Source organism: Pogonomyrmex barbatus, unplaced genomic scaffold, assembly GCF_055798465.1.
Source record: "Pogonomyrmex barbatus isolate J1 unplaced genomic scaffold, ASM5579846v1 scaffold12, whole genome shotgun sequence".
NCBI lineage: Eukaryota > Metazoa > Arthropoda > Insecta > Hymenoptera > Formicidae > Pogonomyrmex > Pogonomyrmex barbatus.
In genome coordinates this window covers 4895585-4918897 of record NW_028297108.1, presented here as the reverse complement: position 1 = coordinate 4918897, position 23313 = coordinate 4895585, and the positions used below count along the sequence as shown (strand labels likewise).

The 23313-nt window shown below is 34.4% G+C and overlaps 2 protein-coding genes across 18 annotated transcripts in view; one reads left to right on the top strand and one right to left on the bottom strand.

The window, feature by feature from the left end:
• Positions 1-18843, top strand: part of Mp (collagen XV/XVIII-type protein multiplexin) — a 215302-nt gene extending 196459 nt beyond the window's left edge. For 9 of the 16 annotated variants that reach the window (XM_089071493.1, XM_089071495.1, XM_089071489.1 and 6 more), the window contains 18 exons: positions 1602-1683; positions 2498-2592; positions 3513-3689; positions 4019-4216; positions 10349-10378; positions 10531-10891; positions 11409-11800; positions 12084-12095; positions 12368-12472; positions 13946-14201; positions 14512-14586; positions 14730-14824; positions 14918-15010; positions 15087-15209; positions 15301-15318; positions 15533-15727; positions 15840-15955; positions 16203-18843. In XM_089071493.1, coding sequence (XP_088927619.1) covers positions 1602-1683; positions 2498-2592; positions 3513-3689; positions 4019-4216; positions 10349-10378; positions 10531-10891; positions 11409-11800; positions 12084-12095; positions 12368-12472; positions 13946-14201; positions 14512-14586; positions 14730-14824; positions 14918-15010; positions 15087-15209; positions 15301-15318; positions 15533-15727; positions 15840-15955; positions 16203-16500 — 2721 coding nt within the window. In that variant the 3' untranslated portion in view covers positions 16501-18843. The remainder of the gene's footprint in view (positions 1-1601; positions 1684-2497; positions 2593-3512; positions 3690-4018; positions 4217-10348; positions 10379-10530; positions 10892-11408; positions 11801-12083; positions 12096-12367; positions 12473-13945; positions 14202-14511; positions 14587-14729; positions 14825-14917; positions 15011-15086; positions 15210-15300; positions 15319-15532; positions 15728-15839; positions 15956-16202) is intronic. The other 7 variants (XM_089071490.1, XM_011644685.3, XM_089071498.1 and 4 more) reach the window with 5 other exon arrangements.
• An 840-nt stretch (positions 18844-19683) lies between these two features.
• Positions 19684-22889, bottom strand: Hpr1 (THO complex 1-like protein Hpr1). 2 transcript variants are annotated; one of them, XM_011644683.2, is made up of 9 exons: positions 22645-22889; positions 21875-22567; positions 21547-21794; positions 21373-21399; positions 21006-21299; positions 20774-20923; positions 20370-20517; positions 20036-20272; positions 19684-19966 (listed from the first exon to the last, which is right to left on the bottom strand). In XM_011644683.2, exons 1-9 carry the CDS (start codon positions 22678-22680, stop codon positions 19811-19813), a joined length of 1989 nt encoding a protein of 662 aa, XP_011642985.2. In that variant the 5' UTR covers positions 22681-22889; the 3' UTR covers positions 19684-19810. The 2 variants fall into 2 exon arrangements, with proteins under 2 accessions (XP_011642985.2, XP_088927627.1); XM_089071501.1 differs by lacking the exon at positions 21373-21399.
• Positions 22890-23313: the final 424 nt, after the last annotated feature.

The window sequence follows — 23313 nt, the reverse complement described above, 5'->3', positions numbered from 1 at the left end:
ACAATGCCATAACAAATAGCCATGAATAATCCCATTTAAAATGATCGAATCGAACGAACCTTCAAAAAGCGAATTACATTGTGAGATGTCACCTAGTTTTAAAAAATAAAATATTTAACGCGTTCTATTTTGACACACGCAGCAAAAAAATATTAAAAATATTATTCTTTTCTGCACCAATACATATAAATAAATTTTGAAGCTTCCATAGACTTTATATATATGCAAATTAAGCATACTATTAATAGATTGTAATAAAATCAAGTTTACACAATTCATTTTAAATATCGTGTTTAAATCTTATTAGTTATTAAATTATTAAACGATAGTTATTAAACGATATAAATTATTAATTATTAGATATCATTCAGTTTTATATTTTCATCATTCGTAATAATTGCGGTTTATTCGTGTTAATTTGAAAGCTTATTGGAGAAATTGCCACTGTGAAGCCTATAAGTACACGAAAGAAGATAAGATATTACAATTTCATAAAACAATAATGCATAATTGTAGACATATTGAATACGTTGTTAACGTTTCTCATATTAATGTTTCTCAAGAAAATGTGAATAAAATTGAGAATTCAAATAATATCTGGCGGATCTGAGTCAATTTAACAGATTTTTGATAACGGAAATAGAAAATGATAGTTTTTGTAATAATGTAAAAAACGTTTCTTCGTTGAAAAATCCTAACTGGACGTCGACTCAGCCCGATAAAGCGCCGTCGTTACCGATAATTATCGGAAAACACTTAGGGCTGGTGTCATGTGTGCTAACCATACTGCCTGATTGGCTTGGAACTTCATTAATCACCGTCACTGCTTGATGTATTATTCGCTTTTAACGTACAAGACAGGTCCGGTATCACGTCTGAGGAACTTTACTTGGACATTGCATTGTTCACAACTGGCGCATGCGATCATTTATACTACTGACTAATAATTTGCAACGGCAATCATGACAGTCGGAACATGATGAAACGTAAGAACAATATCTCGCACATATCTAAGATTATATCATTGCGTGTATATTAGTAATATTATATTTTGTTATTTACGTTATGTTTCGCTCTTTATCCGTCTCTCTGTTCTTAAATCTTATTATCTTGTAAGTAGTACCATATCTTAATTTCATATCTTAATTCTTGTTTCTCATAATTTGATATTATCCGCAAAAATAAGTCCGCTTGTTGTTTCGTGTTAGTTTCGTTGTTAGTTTCGTGAATTTCAACGACATTAAAATGAACGATTCGTAATATTATCAATATTTGTCACCCCTTTACGAAGGTAATCGAAAACGGTCGACACATTCTCGTATGTCGCTTCAACATTGTAATTTAATATATACCCGTAATTTGCATTTAAAATAACTAATCAGTAAACGATCGATAAGCCGGCCGCTGCTTCGCTATCCCCGTTGCAATTATATGTATAAATGTTGTAAATAAGCATCTATGCTATTTACTCGCTCACCTGCATCGACTCCTGAATTGGCAACCGACCACGGTGACAACAACATCAATAATGATCCTATTATGTATCGTTGACGAGATAGCGTAATCCGATCTTATCGGCACTGCATATGATACATTTTCAGATCAGTCGAGATGCGGACGAAGACAAAAGTGAGGAGAGTAACCCACCGCCATTCATCACGCCCCCGCCTCCGAATCCAGATTGTGAGTAAGGCTCAAGTAGCCGCGCTAAACTGATTTTTTGACCTCTCATAGAATATAATGTCTTATCTATAAATTACGTTCTAATAATTTAGAAGACATCTAATCTATCACCTATAATATCACATATGTGAAGGGAAAAAAATGCTTTATTTATTCATATATTTTTAATTAATATAAATTAAAATCCTTTTGCTTTGATACTTTTAAATCAATTGATGCTAATATTCAATCCTAGTTTTTCTTTTTACTTTTTTTTTTATTTCTTATCACATATCATGTACATTTTATTATTTGACATTTTAAAATTTTCAATCTTTTATACTGAAAAATGTAAATCAAAATATTTCTATAATTTTTCTTTTCCGCTCGGATATATTTTTTATTATTTCCTCTCACGCTCGTAATACTTACTCTTTTAATTTATTGCGGAGATATTTAAATAATTTCAAAATATCACTGTAATATAGACATCATGTTACTATTTATATTATATTATATTATATTATTTTTAAGACAGTTTTTTAATTAATCAATGCACCGAAACATCAATATCTTTTTATTTTTTTAATTTGACATCCCCCAGCTTAGTAAAGATAGGGCAACGCATTAAAAATCGTTTATTAATTTTGCTATAGTCAACATCGATGCGTGACGTCGACTTCGAAGATATCACGTCGAAGAAACGATGATAAAATATGAAGCAAACTTTTTTAATCTACTTTTCGCGCGCATAAATCACCCTGGCGTGTCAAAACAGAGAACGACGAAGTTGCGTGGACTTATGGCGGTGCATTCGTATTTTCTTTTTTCTCAGATAAAGGTCCGAAAGGCGAGAAGGGCGACAAAGGGGAAAAGGGCGAGAGTGTCAGAGGTCCCCCGGGGCCTCCTGGCCCTCCTGGTCGCGACGAGGTGAGTGCTTTACTCAATCAACGGACTTTTTATGAACTAATATCAAAGACAACCGCAAAAGAAACGGTTATTTCTTAGACTTCCCCTGATAATAAAATCGATATATTTGAATAATTAATAACACAATTAAATTAAATTATCGGCTAAAATTGCTATAATTTATTAAACATAATAAGAATTTATTCCAATTTAATGAGGATAATATAATCGCTTTTATTTTATCGTGGTTATTATCGTGGTCATCCATTTTGTAATTATCAGATTCATTTATAAATTGGCACGTATATTCGTTTGTGATAAAACATGAAAAAATATTAAATAAAATAGCTAATTGTTTATTACTATTATACATGTATGTATATACATATATATAAGATTAAAAAATGTTTTAGCTTATTCTAAAATTTATCTATTTCTATTTAGCTATTCATATCGCGTAGATATCGTAGTAATAAGACTTTATTAGTGAAGCGGAGTATCTGTGCTTCTCCTGTGGTTGTAGACACATCTCGTTATATTAACTGTAGGGACCGCGATCGCATCCACAGATCCGAGCGCAGGTACGATATTGAAGGCGGCCTGAATGCACCTGAATCCGGGATCACTCATTTATCTTGTTATTCGCGTGAGTCAATTTAGCATCGACACCGGAGAACCGACGCCTGTCGCGTATAACACTGATTACACCAAAGCCGCTTTCACGGTGCTTACTATCTTCCGCTGTTATTGGTACGTGGCGTACATGCGTATTTGTTCGGTTTTAGACACCATCGGAACTTGATTGTATCGCTTTATTTATTATTGCAACAAATAGCTCGCTGATACTTAGTCGTCAACGCTATTACAAGTGATTTATTTGTGCAGTTAATAAATCATGATATTAAATGATATTAAACAAATTTAATCTTTCCGCTTTCAAGGATTGGCTAATGAAGATACCACAGGGACCACCTGGTCAAAAAGGAGACACCGGCAGTTGCACCTGCAACGCCACGGCCTTAATGTCTTCCTTTACGATGCCAAAGATGATACAAGGGCCTAAGGGTGAGCCAGGAGTACCCGGACAGGAAGGCAAACAAGGCTTAATGGGCCTCACGGTAATAATTTTTATTTTTACGATTTTGAGATATTATTTAATGAAAGAGTTAAAGATGATACTTAAGCTGTTTGTGATAAATTAAAATTGGTACAAAAATTTTTATACTCCCAAGATCATCTGAAATGCAATAATTGTTAAAATATAAGTACAAAAAAAATTATTTACAAATTTATTTAAGTTACAAAATTTCTTAGATTTCTTTTATTTCTTTTTCCAAAATTTAATTTTTCTGGTCTAAAACTGTATCATTTTCAACGCTGTTGTATTTTGTGTAGACAATACTGTGGTGCATAATTGTATTATGCTTAATTAAGATTACCATTTCAGGGTGCGGCAGGACCGCCAGGGGAAAGAGGACTGCAGGGTCCGTCCGGGGCTAAAGGTGATAAGGGTGATATTGGAATACCGGGACCGGAAGGTCCTCAAGGTCAAAAGGGCGAACCGGGTCGAGATGGAATACCCGGAGAAAAGGGTGCGCAAGGTCCGCCGGGGCCGCCTGGAAAAGGAGAATTTTCTGGCTATGACGTAAGTAGATTGCCACACTGGAATATGATCTGTCATGCTGAGACCGAAAGCCAAGTTAGAATATTTTCTCCGGCACCTTTCCGTGGCTTGGATTTGCCATTTTCGCTTATCCTCGCGAGATTTTCTTTACGTTTGCTATTCGCGATGAGAAGTTATTTTCATTGGGACTTGTATTTATTTTCTATTATTGCTAAATAATAGATGACTGCGTAGGCTATTTTAACGAAAAACGACACGGTAATAACAATCGTCCAAAAAAAAAAGATTTGATTCTTTTTATATCTTATTATAAAAATTGCATTTCTTCGACAAAACGTTCATCAATTTTTGTATGTGGATTATTTAATGGTTTAACTATATTTAGAACAATAGGAAATGGTCATTGTTATCGTGCGCACGTGTGCGCGTTATGGAATTAAAAATTTAATACATTCCATTATTGTCAAATGAGACTCTGGAAGGAAAAGCGGGATGTTTGTCTAAATGGTTTCTGCAGGATATAGCAACGGCATGAAAACGAAGGCCGGACGAATGGAAGGGTAATGTTAACGCAAGAGATATGACATTGAGAAATTTGCTAGAGAAGAACATTTATTGTGTACGCGATTACTGCGAAGTAGCGGAAATTCAAGCGCGCCCGACCGTACGAAGTCGTCGCTATAATAAGTAGATAAGTATCTCCATTCAAGAAATTTTCATTATCCTCGTATGAATCTAGCTCAGTCGTATTATTCGCTATTTTCCCGAAACGGACACGCGGCAGCGAGAAACTCGGAGGGAAATGGAGGGCCATATCTTCTCTCAGGGAATTGTCGAGCTGTTATCAAAAGTATACTATTTAAACATCGCATTCGACGCCATCCACCGTATATTAACTCAAGCAAATTATCCCAGTTAACCATTTTTCTTCTTCATATTTGCAGTTTATTATTATATGACTTTTAATATTTGTGAAAATAAGAAAAAAAAATGAAAGTTGAGCTTTTTAAATAATCTTCCTGCAAACAAGTTGTTTCCGCGCGATGAGAATTGTTTGTGTCACAAATAATTCTATTATTTAAACTACTTATTTGGAAAAGTTAACTTTGAAATTACGATAAATTTAAAGTGGTGACGATCAAAAAGTGGTGCAATACAACACTCTCATCATATCTTTTTAAATTCCTACTATTAAATATAAATAATCAAAGTTATGCTGCATTAGATAAATGATATTTATAATATTAATGATACATGGAATTTTGATGTTTCTCTAAAGAGAGCGAATATCCAATTTATATCCGGTTATTGAGATGGCGGGATATTATTGCTATATTATCCATGCTATCGCGTTTCGAAGTGTATGAAAATGCACGCAAAGGTGTATTCCAAGCCATCGTCGTAATACTCGGCTCTCCGTGCAACCGCTTTTACGTGTACCGAAATGACTACTACAGCGATCCTGTCCCCACCCGACCTGACAAGAAATTCGTTGAATGGGAATGGAAACGCGTATCGCCCCGTGGAGAATAAGAAACTGTGCACGTAATAACGGCCAAGTTGTAAGTCCGATCCTCAGCCTCCTCCCTTTTCTCGTTCGCATTTCCCATTGCGCACCTTCTCTCCCCCCCCTCTCTCTCTCTCTCTCTCTCTCTCTCTCTCGTTCTTCACTTTTCTAGTTCGTTGCAATTTATCCCGATCCGTTCTTAACAATGCAGCGAATCTCACTCGGTCTTTTTTTTTTTTTGCCAGCAACGAAAAATGGCCCCGAATCGCGCTGACAGGCCTGCGATATTAAAATGGTGTGCAGCATACAGCGGTACATCTACATACGTGCGATATTAATGGCGGTAAAAGTTTTAGTAGTGAGAGAGCGCTCCATATGAGCGATGTGGTTTCAGGGATTGCTACGCAAATATATATATATAAAACACGGAAAATTCCTGATCTCTTCCCATTTTTCCAATAAACAAACTCTTTTTTCTGCCCGACCTTGCAACGAAGTGTAGTTACAACATTTCCGACTTTCTCCATAACAATATCAAAAGAGCATGGGAAAAACCTTCGATCGATAACAGAAAAATAAAAGTACCGGCGCGCACGCATGAAAGAAAATGACTTTGTTTTCTCTTATCTATATTTGTATTTATAAGCATAATATTTAACAAAACAAAACGCAGATAAACATTGTCCATTAAACATCGTACTTGTGTTTTTATTCATCGCGCTACGGTGGTACGTTCACGAGCATTTTACATCTCCCATATTTCATCGCGTATTTTCAATACCCCCGGATTATCCTTTTTGATGTTTCGATCTTTCGATTGCAACGGCTCTTTGGAACTGACATCGATCCCGCATTGAACGAGTTAAATCTACTTAAGATTGATATTCCACGCTGTCAAAGTCAGCGGGAGTGGTTCAATTCCTGAAACCACGTTTCTGGCCACGGGAGAGAAAAGAAATCTCCGCGCTGTCGTGGGAAACGTAACGATCCTGTCGCGCTTCAAACCGTCAATTTACCTCCGGAGATGTGGTCGTTTTTCACCTTGTTCTCTTGTTACGCGATTTTCGCGGCGGAAAGCGCAACGACGTCGTGCAGAAATATAGTGGCGAGCGTGAGGCAGAACGAAGGGCATCATCGCCGGGCACTATCGAACCGCATCGCTTCGCTTTATCAACGACACAAACCCGTGACGCGGATGCACCCGCATATCGCTGAAAGATCGGCGATGACGCAATATTTATCCCACCCTCATACTCGGCTTACGAAGGTATAAAAAAAAAAAAATAAAAGAAGAAGGAAAAAAGAGGGAGAGAGAAAATGCAGGGGCGCGCGTTACGGTTTTGCTGTTTTTTATGCCGGTGACACGCTTCCAAACGTTACACCGGAAAAAAAGGCCGAGCTGACTGGTAATTGCCAGCCTGGTAATTGTTGAGACGTCGCAGCGAAGGAAAAATCTTGTTACTCTCGTAGCTGAAAGCGCGGAAAACATTGGAAAACTTCCTGCTGTTGCAATCGTACTCGAGATAATATCCATCGTGGGATTAATACATATATTTGAATTTTATATTATGATAAATGAATTCGACAAATGTCATTTAATATAATTCCTGTGTCATTATAATTCTTCGATTAAATTCTATTGCTTACGACTGTCAACTTGATCCATTTGATGTCATATCAAATGGAAATTTTTAATTTTATTATTTGATTAAAAATACCGCGAGAAATAATGCAGACGATGCGTAATGAACAATTTTATTCTTGATCAATTTAAATAAACTTTAGAGATTACTTTCTAAATCTTTCTTTGCTTATACAGATTCTTTCTTACAAAGAACTGAGCATGTTGCAAAGATGATCACTTTGCGAATTAGATCGTCTGTCGTATGCGTAATATATTATCATATTGTAACTGTGCGGCAATATCGATAACTTAAGCAGCTATAAAAGAGACATACGTCTTTACGACATAACGAAACGGTAAGCTTGCAGTTTTGCTCGAAATCGAGGAACCGAGGAAAATTGTAACTGTAACACAATGATCTATATCCAGATATGCACATCGTGGAATATAGGATAGCATGAGACAATAGAACTGTGTCACTGTTGGCTAATGCATTAACGCCAGATATATGCCATTGATAAAGATCCCCAAAAAACCGCGGATAATCGTTCAAATCGTTATAATATTCCAGATTATTTGATTCTAAAGCTCTGCATCGTTAATTCTTTTTCGTGAAAAAAAAATTATTTTATCCATCACCAATTATGTACATTTTGTTCAACGAATTGATCATTGTGAAAAAAAAATCTAAATTAAAATGTAACAACAATATATGTAGTTTATTTTAATTTTTCCAATGTTATTTTTTAATAATAAAATAATTCTGTTCTCGACGAATGTAAAATCGACTATTTTAATAAATATGTCTATAGCTTCAATTAGTGATTACATTTTTATGGAGAATGATGTCAAATTGATGTTAAATATATCTTATCATGTTATCTGTCTTTTTTTTCATAAGCTAGCAAGATACATTAGATTTCATTCTTTATAAATATGACAGTATCTTGTATATTTAATCGTGTAGTAGTTATTGTTAATTAATAACATTTTAGTTTCGATTGATACTCATCTCATTCGGATGATAACGAAATTAGGATTTCCTTTCTACCGCGGGATTAAACAACGTTAATCGATTATTTCGATTTACGAATAATTAAACTACCGATCGATCACGAAGGTACGGAATCCAAATAGAAAGATTGAGAATACGAAGATGCGTTTGAAGAAGGCTCAAGTGCTTCACGATACGATCAGAAATCATCATTGTCGCCAGAATCCTCAGTTCATGCAAAGACAGATACCCGGTTGCGCATATGTATAGAGTAACGGTTATCTTACATGACCCTCCGGCCTCGCATCGGTCCTTCCTCTGGATGTGCAAGAGCCCCGATTTCCCCGGGGAATACAGAAACCAATTTCTAGGCTGCCTACTGCATGTGCCGACTAGGTGTACGCCAGGTAGGAAGGAAGGAAGAGGCTCGGAGATGCGCGGGTGTTGCGTCCCCCGGAACGTCGGGCTAGTAGTTGAAGACGGGCTAGTAATACTCGATTCAGATGTTCGCGCGTGTTTCGATGTGTGCGTGTGTGTATATGTGTGTATGTACGGGCGCCGCCGATCGGTTCGGCAGATGTTTCCCAGCGAGAGCGATCGCGCGGACTAGAATTTGAATGAACAGAACGGAGTAGAGGAGAAAATTCGGAAATTGTATTAAGGCCATGCCACGACGTATTACTGCCAGAGAGAACTGCTTTAAAGCAGAAACGGATTTATAGATACGTGCTGTATATGTATATACGTATATACATATATAGTGAGAGGGTAAAATTCGATTCGCGAATGAAGTGTCATTGAATTCTAACAAAAAGAGAAAGATACGCGCGGAATGGACTGCCTAATTTTACGATCTGAACAAGAGCGACTTCGATTGGATTTTATTGTGAATGAAACTCGTTAGATATTAATCGTACAAATTTGCAAATAACGAACGCTACATGCATATCCAATATCAAAATGAAATATTAATGAATTACGAAACATGTGGTTAATTGAATCAAATAATGTCATATTTGTTAGCATAATGTGAACTGCTTCCGAACGACAAAATCGTTCGTTATAAAATAAGATAAATATTACGTAAATGATTTTCATAATTTTATAAAGAGGAAGAACGTATGTCGGCACATATGTCGATGCAGTTGTACATAGAAAACGGAAGAGAAGCTGTACATATATTGCTGCTCTATCAATAGCCGAAGAAGTCTAAAAGTTTCAAATGTTCGTGAGAAGCTCTGAATGGATATGACGAGCTATGAAACGAATGGTGGCGTTGATATATAGATACATAGAAATCACAGCGACGTGATTTATATAGTGAGATGCCGTACTAATGCGAAAAAAAAGAATAATCGCTTCGCGAAGCAGATACGCGAAAATACTATTTAAAAAAAATTGAAAGTATTTACTGTACCAATATATTTTATTCGATTTCGATGTATTTTATTCGATAAAGAGTTCATATTAAAGTGAATTTTTACAGAATCATCTTAAATGTAAGAAAACATCAAGTATCTAAAAAGTATCTAAAAAGTAATACAATGTATTTATTTCTAAGTTTTTCCGCATTGGAAAATATGTAGATTAAACTCTGAATATTATCTTCGAAACATTTATATATAATTATTTACTATATAATGCATATTACATTTTCTGCAAAATTAAAGAATTTCATAAGCGATAAGTGACAATTTCCTTTTCCGTTATTTTCCGCATGCTTGAAAACTTATTTCATCATCAAATCTTATTTCTTTGAAAGGATCCGAATTACGTATCGAAGGAAAAAGGTTAGCGTATTTAAGAATGAAATTCGCACTTATGATTCTAATAAAATTCGATTTATGCTAAAGCGATTGTGAATCACGCGCCATCAACAATTGTTCGCGCAACAATTGTTCGCCATTAATCAATGGCAATGGATGCAAACGTGTAGACGGCAATGTCGGGCCGGCCCGTAAGGCTTTCAGTCTCGCAACGTTATTCCAACGATCTAACAGGGAAATTTCGATTATTATGCGCATGCAGCCGAGTTGGAAACCTCGAAATATTTACAGAGTGAGTACGGACCAGAGCATTCTGATTGCGTCGTAAATACCTTCCCCGATACTTGAATTTCCTTTTTCAAATTATAAGATCTTAATAAATAGCTTGTATATGCAATTTCATCAATTTAATATAATTTTTTATTTAAATTTTTGCCTATCTAGCCGGAAGGTATTACAATGAGACCAGGACTCCCAGGACAAAAGGGTGAACCAGGCACTTCGGGAAGTCCCGGTCCGAAAGGCGAGTCTGGAATACCTGGGTCTAAAGGTATCAAAGGCGAACCCGGACACAAAGGTGCCAAGGGCGACCATGGGAAGGATGGTCCTAGAGGAATTCAGGGCTTCAAGGGTGAGCCTGGTGCACCCGGTGCACCTGGGTTGCCCGGAGCACCCGGTGAAAATGGACGGCCGGCAGAAAAGGGTGATAAAGGCGATACGGGACCTGAAGGCAAACCAGGACCTCCAGGACCACCAGGTCCATCAGGTATAGGCGGTCCCGGTGGCATAAATGTGGGAGATTTAGGTGAGCGAATGCTTTTTTTTTAATATATCAAACAATAATGAATTTAAGTACTAATTCATTCATTTATTCATTTTATTTATTATTTTTACGCAATGTTAACTTTAATAAGCAAAAAATTATTTGAAACTTTTTTGATTGTTGTTAGTCTATTTTGTCTTCAACATAATTACAACAAGTCAGCTTGATATGAATAAAACACTAAATATAATTAAATAAATATATTGTAGTTGCTTTAAGAAAGCATTGGCAATTATATTATTTATTACTTGTGATTGTATTTTATTATGTTAATAATTATAAACAATAATAAATATAAATTTTTAAGACTTTAGAAGATATTGTAAAAAATTAGAAACTCAATTTCTCTCGATTTTTTTTTTTATTTACGACATAGACGTGACTCTATCACAATAGTTGAGGATTATGTATTATTAACGATATTTTCTTACCACGAAATATCTCTTATGTTAAAGAGAAAGACAATAGGATATAACATTCGAAATGTTATTTAATCAAGGATTTGGCATAAGAGGAGACAAGGGTGATTCTGGAGCGCGCGGGTATAAGGGTGATAAGGGCACGAAGGGTGAGAAGGGCGATAAGGGTGATTCCGGGCCAGCTGGCATTCCCGGAATAAACGGTATTCAAGGACCTCAAGGAGATAAAGGCGAACCTGGTAAAGACGGAGTATCTGGATTACCTGGCATACCTGGTACTAAAGGCGAGAGGGGTGAAAGAGGTCCTCCTGGAGCTACTACCATCGCCAATTCCGGAGACTATATTACTATCAAAGGCGAGAAAGGCGCCGAAGGAAAGCGAGGCAGAAGAGGACGACCTGGACCACCTGGTCCCGTGGGTCCTCCTGGAAAACCAGGAATTACAGGAGAAATCGGTCTACCAGGATGGATGGTGCGATATCACTTTACGTTATAGTAGTAATAATTAATTTAGCTCACTAGATGTAATTATGTATAATTAAAAAACAATATTAACTAAAATAATAATATATTTATTATATAATATGGCAATATTATTGATGACTTAATATTATTTGTACAGCATAATTATCACATTATAATAATATATTAATATTTAATATTATTAACGATATAATAACATCAGATAAATATTCTGCATTACTTTGAGATTTCATTTCTAACTCTTGTTATCGTTTTCATAATACCCATTGAAGAACACGATAAAGGTGAGCTTTTAATTAAATTGCATGAAATAATATGAATTTTGTAATGTAACATTTTTTTTATAATTCTTGGGGTGAATGATTACAAATGGCCTTTTTTGCATCTTCTTAAAATAAAATGTGAATTCAGTTGTCGTAGTTAACACAATATATAACAGAAACATTTATTAAACGTTTAAACGCAGATCAAAATTAGATACACTGTGTCATAAGTATCAAATCCCTGCGCTAATTAAAACGCAAACGAGCGACTCATCTGTCACTGTCTTCCACAGGGTCGTCCTGGGACACCTGGAATTCCGGGAAGTATCGGACCAATGGGACCCAAGGGAGAAAAGGGGGAACCTGGCGCACCAAGTCCTTACGGTGTTTCTCTCGGTGTAAGTATAAGTTTCAGTTTCAGTTTCAGTCGTGATATCGCCCGTGTAAACTTCTTGCGCGCTAACTTTACATATAAATCCAAGCGCTCACTAAAAGGCGAGAATCGAGAAACAAGGAGCCTTCAAACCGAAGCTTTCTTTCGTAAAAGAATCTCACGTGAGTAACCCGTCAGTTCATCGTCCGTAAACAACGAGAACGAGGAATGTTACCTTCCTCCGTTTCAAAGGGAAAAGGCAGAGATAGGGGCGGAAATAAAAATAATACTTTTCACCTCGCGCGGTTTCGGTCTGGCAGATTAAAGTGGCGGGGCATATATATATCCTTGTGAATAGGATGATGCGGAAGTCTTTGAACAACGGGCGGCGTAACGCGAGTGATGGAAATTAATGCAAGAGTGCGCCTGGCGTGCGCCCTTTTTTTCGCGTCTTCGTCGTTGGATTTATTCGTTGCGCCGAACAGAAATTTTCTCCGCCGCGGCGCGCGCAGTTTCGCGAGCTGTCACAGCCGACAACTGACAAATAACGCATGCTGATACGCGCGATAGCGCTTTGCTGCACGAGCCTGCACGTGTGTGTGTAACGTATTCTGCCAGATGTGTCAGAATAACATTCTTTTTAAATATTACAACTTCTACAAAGTATGTAAAGCAGTCCAATAATTATGCTAAATGAAAAATTAAAATGTCATGAAAGCAGTTTATATGGGACTAACTGACTGAACAACATTTTAGAAACCTTTACGAATTAAAGTTTAAAACTGTAAATGGAAACCTTTGGTTAATTTTAATTTTATTTTGATTAACTTTATTTTCAATATTTCCTCCAAAATTTACTCACAAATTTCGTAAGATCTGAAGAAAGGCGACAAAAATCCTTGAACAATTCCTAAAATATTTTTTTATGTATCTGGGACATTCTACTTATGCAAAATTTCTTACGATGCTATCGGCAGATATCTACTGAATGTAATAAAAAGAAATCTCCCTGATAGAAATTCCATAAAAATACAAAGTACAGGGTAGAGAACGATAAAAATTGCTCGAGATATCCATCATTTTTCTAAGGGCATAATACAACATTGATAACGACAAGGATAGATTATTTCTTGAGAAAGAACGCAATCGAGCAACAGGAAATTCCGATATCGCCTTTCCAGGATCGAAAGGATGCCTCTCGCGCCTAGCACGTAAACCGTCTTGGTTGAACATTCGTGGAAAAGAATGCAACGAAGGAATGTCGACAGAAAGCCGACGTGATGCGCCTAAGCGATTGTTGCATCTCATGTTTCCGATAAATCACTCCTGTTCTCTTGGTAACACTTGGTTACTTATTGACTCCGCAAAAATCGATCTGCCTATCTGCGGAAGGAAAGGAGAGAAGGAAATCGACAATTGCGGCTTTAGAATTACATCGACTATTCTTGTGAAAATCGGCTGCAAAAATATTGTAGTCTATATGTGTGTACTGTTTTAGATCAAAGGCGACAAGGGAGATGACGGTTTTCCCGGAATACCCGGACAACCGGGAAGAGACGGTCAAAGAGGGCCTCCAGGACCTCCCGGACCTCCTGGAGCACCATCTCAAGGAAAATATATACCAGTTCCAGGACCTCCGGGTCCTCCCGGACCCCCCGGTCCGCCTGGTTTGTCTTTAATTGGGCAGAAAGGTGAACCTGGAATCGGTAGGAGCCACGTTTTCGGAGAAAGAGATTACTATGGTCCGAGACAAGGTAAAGACAAATTAAAATATTAGAAAATTGATAATTATTATAATATTCAAGTACACTACTTCGATAAAAGAAATTAATTTGAAATTGTCAGATAAGATTATGAAATAAATTATGGTTAATTTTAATTACAATGTTCAATAACATTGGATCAATATAATATTTAACAGCATTATAAATTAACAATTAATTTTACTAATAAACATTTTCCATGCTGAACTATTATTAAATGCATCTGCTTCTTATCGCGAGCGCACTTATGCCTATCGAATATTTATAACATAATTAAATTTCACACTCGCATACCCACAAGGAGCCAGAAGTAGTCTGGACGAATTGAAAGCTCTACGTGAACTCAAGCAACTGAAAGAACTGAAAGAGCAATTAGGTAATATCAGCACTACGATACCAAAGTGAATATATATCGAAACTGTCGTTCTTTCGAACGCTTTATAAAATAGCTTTTATCAATTGCACATTAACATCGTTATATTCACATTTTTTTAATAATTCCAAAAAAATTGTTTCAAGGTGTTGTTACTGCCGCTACAAGAGGACCTTTAGAAAGTACAACGAAAATCGTGCCAGGAGCTGTTACGTTCCAAAACACAGAAGCCATGACGAAAGTAAGATTCTTCAGTTAACAAAAAATTGTTTCTTTATGCAAGTGTAAAATATTTATTATAATATTTTTAATATTCCTGTTTTACATTTTTTAGATGTCTAGCGTTAGTCCAGTCGGGACATTGGCTTATATCATAGATGAACAAGCATTACTAGTCAGAGTTAATAACGGATGGCAATACATAGCGGTCAGTCAATCAAAATTTATTATCATTACAAATTTATAAAATAGAGAAATATTAAAATTGAATTTCTCTTCTTTAGCTCGGATCACTTCTGCCTATCACAACGCCAGCACCACCAACGACGTCACCACCGCCAGCGAATCCTCCTTTCGAAGCATCCAATTTAATTAACCAGATACCTGTAAAAGCTGACGGAACAGGAGTAAGTTGACGAGTTTAATTTATTTCGCATAACATAACGTAGAAATTAAATTGTATTAATATCAAATTTGCACTTCTTTTTTCATGCTAAGCAGTGGTATCCGCGAATGGTGAGATTATATTATATTTATTATCGAGATCTTTCTATTCGTTTATTCGTGTTATATCTGCAATATTTCGTTTTTTTCTTTAATTTATTATGCATAAATGATAAAAAAGATTTTAGATAGATTTAATTGGAATTTTCATATAAATACTTTTAATTAATATATATGCTATTATTATGATTGAAAATACTTGCTCAATGCGGCTTATGCTTTCCAGTTGAGGATGGCTGCACTGAATGAACCATTCACCGGAGATATGCATGGTATACGAGGAGCAGATTACGCTTGCTATCGACAAGCAAGGCGAGCAGGTTTGAGAGGTACTTTCCGCGCTTTCCTCAGCTCTCGAGTCCAAAACGTCGATAGCATTGTAAGACTGGGAGATCGAGATCTTCCTATAGTTAACATAAAGGTAATTACGAATGAAAATAATATTTATTGTTATAACATTTATTGTTATAACTTTCTATTGAAAATTAATTACTTTCTATTGAATATTAAATATCTTGCTAAATAATATTTAGGGCGATGTGCTATTCAATTCCTGGAAAGAGATGTTCAACGGAAATGGGGCGTACTTCTCTCAGAATCCCAGAATCTACAGCTTCAATGGGAAGAACATCCTGACTGACTTCGCGTGGTAAGTTCAGAGAAAATATATATATAAAATATGAAAAGAGGAATATGTCGATTTTGCTGCTCAAAAATTTAACATTTCTCAGATATAAATTTAAAAAGAAATTCTAAATCGTTTATCGAAAGTATTACTAGTTTTGTTTTATGCTAAAATAACAAAATAAAATTACATAAAGCTCCATAAAGTTATCATGTAATGATATTTACCTATAAATTAAATACGATAAATACGACATACTTTCGATCGACAGGCCTGAGAAAGTCGCGTGGCACGGCTCTCACAAACTTGGCGATCGAGCGATGGATACCTACTGCGATGCCTGGCATTCGAGCAGCTCGGATCGCTATGGATTAGGCTCGCCGTTGACCGGCGGTCGACTGTTGGAACAAGTACGATACTCGTGCGACAATAAATTCGCGTTGCTCTGCATCGAAGTAACGAGCGAGCTGGCAAGGAGACGACGAAGCGCCGGCAATCGACCAGACGACGACATCGAGATGACGGAGAACGATTATATGGAGTACCTGGAGGAACTCATGCAATACTGAATACACGCACCTTCGACCATCCACTCGCGACGCGAAAATCCGTTATGTAAATAGGAATGCAGATGCGCGCTCGCTACATTTCTTCGCGCGCCATATATAATAATATATATATATATATATATATATATATATATATATATATATATATTATTATTATTATACAAAGAAAAATTCCACATTCGAATAATAATTCATATCGATATACATATCGTGAAGTCATAGCGTGTGCAAGTCATCACGAGCAGCATCGCATCTCATTTCTCGCGTTCTCAAGATTATGAAACTGATCACGAAACGATTCCGAAAGGTATAATTACTTGTATTTTCATCGCGAGTTCATCACTAGCAATTCGCTTCAACCGCGCCTCAGTTCTCTTTTCTCTCGATCTTTCTTAAAAATAAAAAGAAGACTGATCGTCTAGATATTCGTCAGTGTTTCGTCGTATCGCGTATTCGCACCGAGTACTCCCCCTTCTATCAGTCGCTTTCGAAAGCTCCGTTCGCTCGAGATCTTCCGAGGAAGCTATCGCGATTCAGCATTCGTTAAGCACTTCCCCTCATCACGATAAACGTCCAAAAATACTTATGGATTGTGAAACGAGCGACGTAAAATCGAACAACGCATTGTTCAGGCCCGCGTTTATAGCGTACTTTAAATGCTGAAACCGATTATCTATTTTTTTTTCTTATTAAATATAATACGTAGCGACGTCTCAGCGATTCTGAATTATTCAAAAGATAGAAAATGCAACCGAATAATTTTTGTAAGTAAATCCGTATCGATCGCTCATTATTTCAAAAATAAATGATCTGAATGATGGTAATTTAAACAAAAATAATAAATTTTCGAGGAAGAAAAAAACTTAAGATTTAATCATTTTTACCTCTAATTTCTTTTATATGATGTATTTAGAAAATTCATACAGTTTTCCAAATAAATAATATATAAAATATAATTGTTTCAATTATGCGATATTTTTTTTTTTAATTATAATAGATAGACATGCAATTATCAAATTTCAAATTGCATTTTTATAAATTTATTTGATATATTGTAAAATAGTAAATTAAAAATGTTATCTTTATATAACTTTATATCTTTCTAATAAAAAAGAATTAATTTTTGTTTTTTAATACAATCCAAAATTCAGGTTCTCTGAATCGCTCGCATAAATTCTCTTCATTTTTGATAACCTAATACAAAATAGTTGGCGTAATTACTTATGCAAACCTTCAAGTGATTGAAAACTAGGTAGTTATGTTTCGTACAAATGTCGAAATAGTATAAGTACGCTGCGAATGCGGACTGTACCGTTTAGGGAAGTAATTACCTAACACTGCCCTAAATAAACCTAAATGAAGTTCGTATTCGCGATCAAGTTGCATTTACATTTTAGCTGATACATATTGAGTGTGTATGTTAGACGTAAGAGGCACATCGATTAAGGAGTTTCAGACACGAGTCGCTCAACTTGCTGTCGAAGATTTATGCTCCGTGTATCTTGTGGGTCATCGAGAAAGAGATCACTTGTATCTTAAATCATACATCGATTTCACTTTTAGACTAACTTACGCTCGACTTTTAAATTATTGAAGAATTGTCATTGAGATTTTCGTAAAAATTCTCGAAAATTGGGAAAACTTAAAAACAGTTATTAAATTAAAAAACATTATACATAGTTATTAAAAGAAAAAAATAAAAAGTATGAGACTATGTTATTCTTCCTGTATTTATCTAAAAATTTTTTTCCTGAAATCAATAACTTCTTGTATAAATTTAATCTATATCTATTATAAAATTAAAAAAGTATCCTTAATATACAACTCTTTAATACCCATTTAATGTAATATAATTTATGTTACATGTAAACTCATCAAGTTGGCTTAAAAACGTATAAATTAACAACTTTACCAAAGTTTTATTGTCATGAAATAAGTATAATAATTTATTATATATCTCTCTCTCTTATATTTATTTATCTTTTTAACTCCGTAAGATTTATGTTTCTGGTCCTTGGATTACACCGAGCATAAATCGGATCTAAGTCAATGTCTATAACTCGAAGGTATACTGTTATTATTAACATAATTTATTACAGTTACATAGAGATTGATCGTGAAACTATTATATGTATATTTAGGTTGTCAGCAAGCTTGTTGGCGAATATTTCTTACGTATATACGTAAACTTTTTTAAATGTCAGTAGCAATTCGTGACATGTCCAAGAAGAACGTACAATCAATTGTCCTTCGATATAATTTGCATCGAAAATGTTTCGTTTCCAAATTTTATATTATTTGTACAATTTATTATTGTCTTTCTAAATAAAAGACGAAAAGGAGTCTTCTCGAGTTATATCTTCTTCCTTCGTTTTATATAAAAGCGATGCACATAACAATTTACAGGTTTGTACGTTTTTATCAAAAAATTTTATGTAGCGTAATATTATAGATCTTTGAATCAGAACAGAAATAATAAATTTTAAATAAATATTTCAAAATTACTAATTTTTAATTATCTTGTATTAATGATATATGTAAATACAAGCATCTCTTAAAAAGAAAATAAATTTCTCACCTTGAGTCGTAACAGACTACAAAAAATTAATGAGATTGCAGTGTCTCATTTCATCTCCAAAGATTTTCAAGATATCGCAAACACAACTCATATAGGCTCGCAGTCCATTTTCGCAAATATGATGAAAACGATTAATTTTGTTTTACATCACACAAATGGCTTTATATTACTTATTCATGCTAATTATTATTTGTTTCAAACTTATCATGTATGTAAAAAATGCAATTTTGCAAGTACTACTACGATCGCACGGAATTTATTTGAAAATCTCATACATACGCAAATTTACGATCGTCGTAAAAATATTATATCAATACATCAATAAATACATCACATACACAATAAAAATTTTTATATTTTATTGACTGATACATTTTTTACAGTAGGTTGCAACCGTGTAAAGTCTTGACAAAATATTGTATATTCGCTCCAAAAAAAAGCATGACGCGATATACAACTAAAAAGCACCGAATTAATTTAACCGAAATTAATATTTTCATTATTTTTTGTATTAAACTGACATAATTCAAATAATTAAAATTTAATAAAACATAAAATTTAATGAAAGCGAAAATTTAGTCTTTTATAAATTTAAAATGCATATATATGACGAAAAAATTAAAATTTTATTAAAAATTTTATTACAAATGATAATATATTGTACAATTTTCATAAATACGTAATCAATATAATAATACAATTATCATTATTTAATAAATTAAAAGAGATCACCTAAGATTTCAATATCATTAATGCTTCTGTGTATTTTAAACCTTCTAAAATATAAGCCAAATTTTCAACTGATGCATCTTCGTCTTCTTCTGCCCATATCTCGAGCATAGTTTTACATTGCTCGTACGGTGTTGTTTTGCTTTGGAAGAAAGCAATCTAAAATGCGTATTAAAATTCCATAATTGTAATACTAGTATTACAATAAGAAAATTAATATTTATATACCTCATCATTTGTATAACCAAATTTCGTAGCTAACTTTTTCCAATCATTTTTCAGACTTTCCGATAATTTCGCTACCATTTCCGATGTGACTTTGTTCAACTTCCTCGTTTTCATGTCGGCACTCTCAGCATCTACTTGTTCACTTTCCTGCTTTAAAACATCTTCATTGAATTCCTGATCGGTAGATTCTGATGGTGGCGTTTCTTCAGTTTCCAATTTCACATCAGATTGTGTCTGCTATAGAATATAAAAAAAAAAAAAAAAATATCAAGATTAAATATAATATACCCACAGAAAGAGTATCTAATAAACATTCTAATGCATCTATGCTTACTGGACGATCCTTGGCAATTTTCTTGATCATTGTCTCAAGATATTCAGGCAATTTATTTATAGGATAATTGCCATGTACAAAGAAATGTGGACTTCGCCTCGCTAATAGTCTCAACGCTCTCCAACCAAAATTACCATCATTTACTTTCCTATAATACAAAATTATTTTATCATTATTAATCATGAAATAAGGAATGATGAGTAACTCCATGTTCAGATATTCATATCTCTTTCAAATTCATATGTCTCATCCCTTGTATTTTCTCAACTTACGAGATTGATTGAAAAATTAATATTCATGAATAGGAACATGAATTGAATTAAATTTTACTTGTTTCAGAAACAATAAACTAATATATTAATAATCACAACAAAATCAGATGTAACATAAATAATAACATTTACTTGTATTTATCATCAACCATCGCCGCAGGATCTAATTCCATTATGGCATCTTCGAAATAAGTTTCTAAGGATGGAAGAAAATCTCTATCCTTAGATTTGCATGCCTCGAGATTATTTGGACATAGATTCCATAATTTCGTAAGTTCTGGACTATTAAAAAATAATATAAAGTTTAGTTATTCAATCTTTAACAAAATGTTAACTCCATTTTTATATTTTAAAGGCTATTTACTTTCCCACGTGATATTTGCCAACTGCTTGCGCATCTCTAATTACATCACCAATACGTCGTCTTGGTCTCTTTGGTTTTCGCGGTTCCTCATCACTGACATCCGATGTCGGTTTTTTAAATGGCGGACAACCTTCATTCTTCCATGCGTTCCAATGTTCCTCACGTTTCAAAATATTTTTCACGGTCTCCGCAAATGTGGGACCATCTGGTGGTGTCTCAATTAATAGATTATAAACTTGTTCAGTAGTGGTCTTCACCCATTCGACTTGATCCGGCTTGAGCTCGTGTGTTTCACTTTAAAGTGACAAATATCATAGTGATTTGACAATGCACACATAACACAACATTTAATTTAAGGAAAGCAGACCTTGTCTCATAGCCACTGGCAAGGAAGCTTTGAAAAACAAACATTTGTATAACTATTCAAAGGCATTTTACTAATTGTCGAATAATTTATCAATTTGATAAAGATATAAATAAGATTTGTAAAATTATTAAAAAATACAATTCACCATATTGCATTAATACAGATAATACTTACGCCTTGAATTTTACAGTGCTATTCAGATACTGGAAAAGAATGAGAAATTGCAGCAATACATATCGTCTAAAATTGGAGTCTGACAACTGCAATTCCAATAATTTTTGGTTAGTTAAATATTTTGCAAAATAGTGAGTTTCTTTATGAGAGCCTTCCATAGAGGTATCCATCTTGATGCATGTTGAAGGGTAACTACGTTGCTCCTCCAATTTAAAAGAAGCAAATGCTGACAGTACATTAGATGCATGCTATAAAAAAAAACATACACACATATATATTATGTTAACAAATCTACAAACAAGTATATATTTAGAAAATAAATAATCACAGCTGAAAAGACTTTCCAATGCATTTTACTATAACACTGATTCGGATTTCTGAAGAAATCTTGTAACGCCCAAAACTTTCTATATAAATTATAATCAATTGGTATTTTGTTCTCTGATTTGTCATCGTCCTTAGTTATCTGTTCCAAATCATCTTCCTCAGTTTTTTCTGAACCAAACTCGGTATAATTTTCCAAATTAAACTCGCTAATAATATTCAAACCAGATCTCTCGGAAAATGGAAAGAATTTTGCCAGGAAAAGTAGAATTCTGCCGCAAAATACAGTTTGCTGCGAACGTGATAGCCTTCTCAGCAAGTCATTGCACATTCTCAATAAGTTATTTTTACAGGCAGTAAAAAACAGATCCTCTTTCCACACGGTGACATTGTTTTCCACAAAGGTGAATAACTGTTCGCATCTATCTAATGTCATTGAATCAAAGATATCGCCGAGTAGCATTACTGGCATACTAGCTGTTGCAAGATCCTTCCTGCATAATTCTATACAGAATGTGATATACGATTCGAGAGAATGCACATTGCCAGAAACGTTTTCCGCCAACACCACCAGTAGAGTGTCTCGGAGTGCCTGATCGATCGCCGCTTTCCTATCACCGTCGTTCGCACAACGTTCGATGCATTTCTTTTGGAACAACGAAACGTCCAACAGCTTGAAATGCTGCTGTAAATAATCCTAAAAGAAGAAATAAGATGTAAATATGCAATAAGAATTCGTCAATGCAACGCTTAATTATTATTATTGTTACTTACACTATAATCTTTCCGCAATACTTCGAACATTGCCATGATTTTCCTATAACTATATTACAGATGTATAATTATTTTCATTAAAAATTACTTCTAATTACACATTTTACATATTTTTGTCTTTTCAAACAATCCGTGAAAATAGAAAAGTAAAATAACTTTTTATATGCATTCCGCAATCGACTTAGGTTAGGGAAGAATTCGATATCGGAAAGAAGATTGAACAAGTCTGCTCGCATTTTAGCTGAAAGCTGTCCACTAGCGCCTCTATGTATAATCAGTTTAACAAATCATTAGTACGAAAAATCTCATTTTGTTCAAAGTATAGAATATGTGCGTACTTGGGAACATTTCATCTTTTTTATTAATAATATAAGACTCTGAATAGGTATAAATTTATTAAAAAAATACAAAACGTCTTTATAAGAGATATATAATACATAATAAAAGTAAAATTGTATAATATATAGAAATTCAATTCAAAATTATCTAAGAAATTTATGTAACAAATATTATATTACTTATTTTCTTATAAATTTTAATACTGTTAAATATACAGTCATATAATGCTGTCCAAAATTTATAGAATTAGATTTATGATTGATACGTGTTGGTATTTATACATGTTATTAATTTTTTTTGCTTCTCATTTTGTAATTATTTTATTATAAT

Excerpts from the sequence above, each read along its gene's own strand:
- Hpr1 (XM_011644683.2), bottom strand. The coding sequence starts at position 22,680 with ATGGCAATGTTCGAAGTATTGCGGAAAGATTATAGT. Across the intron at positions 21,300-21,372 it reads GCCAGTGGCTATGAGACAAG|TGAAACACACGAGCTCAAGC; the intron begins GTCTGCTTTCCT and ends GTCACTTTAAAG. Across the intron at positions 19,967-20,035 it reads TTGGTTATACAAATGATGAG|ATTGCTTTCTTCCAAAGCAA; the intron begins GTATATAAATAT and ends TACGCATTTTAG.